We start from the raw sequence: 4,125 nt of genomic DNA, 5'->3' as shown, positions 1-4,125 counted from the left end.
CTCTTTCACTGACAAATTTATTGACTACAGCAGTTGGACAATAAATCTCTTATTAGATGTTTTTGGTGTCTAGTATCGCCTTATATTTTTACTCGTTGTTTGTATTTTGACTCGCCCTCGTCAAAATACGGCACAACTCGTAAAAATATACAGCGACACTACACACCAAAACATCTAATAAGATATATATATCACAAACCAGAAAATGGTGACAAGTAAAGCCTTCTTTTTTCTTTCTTGATGTGAAGATAGCGATCAACTCGTTGGCCTTGAATACTTCGCTCTGCTATGTTTCTTTCTTTGCTACAATGATGGTGGACAATATAAAGGATTTTACACGGGTTCTTTATATCAAATTGCACATACTTCTTGAAGTAAAAAATCAACACCTGTTCAATGCCTCTAATGTTCGGCCGGTAGTCAATGCTATCTAATAGTTGAGAGGGAAGTGGCACAAGAAGCCTGAACAGAAATGCATCGTGGGAACCACGGTACCCTGCCGTCGGTCCACAGAAATCTTTGGCTTTGCAGAGACGCACGTTTTCGGAAGTTTCATGCCTGGTCAATGCGTACATTGTTTTCCTGTTCAAAATGCTTTCGTCCAGTCGTTCAAACCCTTTATCCACATAACAGTCTGCGTTCATTATCATTACATTTCTACGTAGCAAGTTATTCGAAGCGTACTGGAACGCGTCTTTGTAGCGCATGCGTCGACCAAGAAAATGAAAATTGAATTTCCAGTCCTCAGGCAAATTCAGGGCCTTGATGTCATCACGATCCGTGTCGCTTTCACAGAAAATATGGATTTTTTCAACCTGGAAAAAATCAAGGAAAGTTAAGGTACATAAGTCACGCGCGGATGTTCTCTGTATAAGCATATATAGCTTTAGGAACAAAACCCATTCACACCAAGGGTTGGAATGTCTGCTGTGATTTCTAATTTCAACACCACCGGTCACCCAGCAAGTCATCAGACTCTCCCAAACAAGAGGCAGTATTCGTGTTCTCGGTTTTGGACTGAAACTAGCTTGCAACTGAGGCTAACGCGGAGTAGTATGTGAAAATGCAAATGACATAAAGAAGGAATCCGCCAGAAGTACGAGTAACAAGTGGCAAAAACCTTGTACCGAGATTATTTACATCGTATTTGTAAACTTCTGTGCGACCGTTTTAAATATCTTCTCAAAAATAAATTAATCATTCTAATAACACCAAATGTCGAAAACAACGTTTGAAGTTCATATGAAACACTTCAAAGTTCTGAAACTTGACTGAAATGAAACTGATGATGAAATTTTACCTGTGTTTGCACAATTTCTCGGAACTTTATTCCCGAGTTCTCGTGGGAAATTGGTTTTGGTGCTATTTCAGGCAGCTACTTAAATCTTTAGCTTTTTTAAAAGATGAAAAAAGAACTGTAATATACTTGAAATTATTCTGGTACCAGGTTTTTGTGCACAGCAAAACTGAAATTGCTCGATTTCGTATCGGATTTCGACTTTATCTCTTTTTAATGGCAATCCCTCGCATGAGCCTCCCTCGCGAGCTAGTTCCAGTCCAATACCGAGAACACGAATGTGATCTATTTATCAACCATCATTAAGACTCCTGACTGGAGTAAGGCTGCAGTTTGAGTCCAAAAACAGAATACACTGACTCATGGCAAGTTTAAACCCTGAATTCTCTCGATTCATCATCAAACATGCTAACATCATTATCAAGACAAAGAGAGTACTCTGTGTGAGCTGAAAAAGGAAAAACAAGTCAATGTGAAAACTGGACAGTCCACAAAGTCCGTAAACTGCTTTGGGAATCTATTGGCGATTAAATCTATGTTTAGAAACTAAGAAATTTATAACTTTCTATTTTTGTAAGTTAAAATGTAAAATGATTGAAGTCCGAAGTAAACTTACGTGCGGACTAATCAGGTTTCTTCTGAGGCAGTAGACGTACTCCTTTTGTCTCAAGACAACTTCACTGTTTTCTGGTTCGTTTATGATATTCAACACTGGAATCTGGACAATGAGGTGAAGTCGAGCTCTGGCCGGGAGACTTTCAGAAATATTTTGTGTGGTAATCTTGTTTGATAACGAATGACCGTCTAACCTCCCTAAGATGCGAGCAGTTAATAAGGAAAAGATGAGATATTAATATACTTGGCGCTAAGAGACAATTGTACGTAAAATTATTAGAGCTCGTACATAAAATCAGGAATAATTACTTCAACTCAGTATGGAAAATCCTAAAATCTCTGATTAAATGCAGAAGCGTTGCCCTACGACCGCGCTAACGACGGTGGATGTGACTGACAGAAAGGATACCGTTAAAACTACATATCTATCAAGGCCCTCCTCTCTCCAATGAGTTCCTCCCGCGCTCTTTAGAACTTTGCCTTTTTTAAACACGTCCTCCTCTCTGTTAAGCCTCCATCCCATTTTCAAGGCAATAAGCCAAGTCCAATTACCAGAAAGAATGATTTTAAGATATGAATACGTTGTTTGAGCTGACTTCCCACAACATTTCCGTTGTTTTATGAAAAGTAGCGTGGCGGCATGGTTAGGGTGTCAGAGGCCTCAATACAAGATGTGTTTTCTTTAGTCCCGAGTTCTACTCCCATGCATGTCCAATACACACAAATAGACGCGAATCTTCAAAACACCCTGACCAGTCGTACCATTGGTAAATGATCACCATTCGTCAAAGAAGCCTTACGATTCGTACCATTGGTACGAATAGAAAGCTCTTCAGTCCTCTTAAGTCTCCATAATGAGATGCATTTCACCAATGGAATACCAATGGATCGGGTGTTATTCCATTGGTACCAATCGTACCATTGGTACTAAGGGACGGGTAGAATGAACCCCTACTCTGAGCCTGAAGCCACTGGAAATATTTGAAGTCCCTATAATAAGATGCATTTCACCAATGGAATACCATTGGTCAAAATTTCAAGAGTCACCTGGGAAATGAGTATTTTCAGGTCTGTAAAATTAACTGGTAGTTGAAATATTTAATTTATGAGCTTAGAAATCGCTGAAAATTTCATTGATAACTGAGATTCCAGAACCACTTTAAAGACCGTTTTCCAGCTAGTCATTTAAAATTCTCGTAAAATGTGGGATATCTCTCACGGTTTCCTCTTACCGTCAGGTTTTTTGTTTGGCATCAACGCCAATCCAGCCAACAGAAGGAAAATTGTTGCTGTAATCATTAAAGGCTGACTTCGGAATGACCCGCACTAAAGAGAGTGTAGGAAAACACATGAGATCTCAAATAAATGAGCATTTAACTCCTGGCGAAAGAACCTTTTGTTATTACAGCAAACTGAAAGAGGTCACCGGCCAAGTTTATTTTACTGGTGGAGGAGAAGAAGCAAGAGGACTGGGGAGGAGCAGTAGACGAGGAGTAGCGTCAACTCGTGGTTCGCTTGCAACAAAGACACTCTCCGACGGCCACGAGATTTGTATTTTATGTTTTGGATTTCTGTTGTATAAATACGCCGGACATTGCGCCGGATATTGCCAGATATGCTTAAAGCTATGCCTAAAATTGGACTGTTGAGTAAGGAACGCACACCAACCGTGATCATTCGAATGATTTCAACCGCTTCTCAGACTGAATTAGACTTGGACCGAAAAACAAGGAACTTGAACCTTCAGCGGTAAAAACACATTTCTCGGGCACAGTAACATTGCAGTAATTAAGACGACCTTAGCTTTCCACCCCTGGTTTTTTTCTCGAAAGCAAGTTCCATCGCTCAAACAAATTCACTAATCTCCTCAACCGATCTTGCAGAAACCTTGAGTTCTCAGTTTAAATTACAGTACTTTGATCTGTGACTGAAACTGATCTGAACAAAGGAAAAGAAACAGTCTTACCTTCTTTGGCAGTAAAAGCATTTTGTTAAGCTAGAGTTCGGTAACGTTCCCTCTTGTTGTTTTTCTCAACTCGCGTCGCACACAGCCTAAGAATATTAAATTTTTTTCCATGACGTTTCATAGCAAAAAACAAATCGCCTAGTGATTTGACCAGAATCAACAACCATTCAAAAATTTATAGTAAGAGATAAAACGAATGTAGGACAATTAAATCTTGCCTTAGCTGAAACCTGAGTTTCAATGATTT

The 4,125-nt window shown here is 39.4% G+C and overlaps 1 protein-coding gene across 1 annotated transcript; it reads right to left on the bottom strand.

Moving 5' to 3' along the window:
* On the bottom strand, positions 1-4,003 carry LOC110041827 (uncharacterized). Its single transcript, XM_089284148.1, has 4 exons — positions 3,879-4,003; positions 3,145-3,238; positions 1,914-2,110; positions 1-815 (listed from the first exon to the last, which is right to left on the bottom strand). Exons 1-4 carry the CDS (start codon positions 3,897-3,899, stop codon positions 192-194), a joined length of 936 nt encoding a protein of 311 aa, XP_089140274.1. The 5' UTR covers positions 3,900-4,003; the 3' UTR covers positions 1-191.
* Between the last annotated feature and the right edge of the window lie 122 nt (positions 4,004-4,125).

Source organism: Orbicella faveolata, unplaced genomic scaffold (genome assembly GCF_042242905.1).
Source record: "Orbicella faveolata isolate gen_17 unplaced genomic scaffold, um_ofav_v1 contig_13, whole genome shotgun sequence".
Classification (NCBI taxonomy): domain Eukaryota; kingdom Metazoa; phylum Cnidaria; class Anthozoa; order Scleractinia; family Merulinidae; genus Orbicella; species Orbicella faveolata.
Note: the sequence above shows the minus strand (reverse complement) of the source record. Positions and strands in the feature narration are given on the sequence as shown.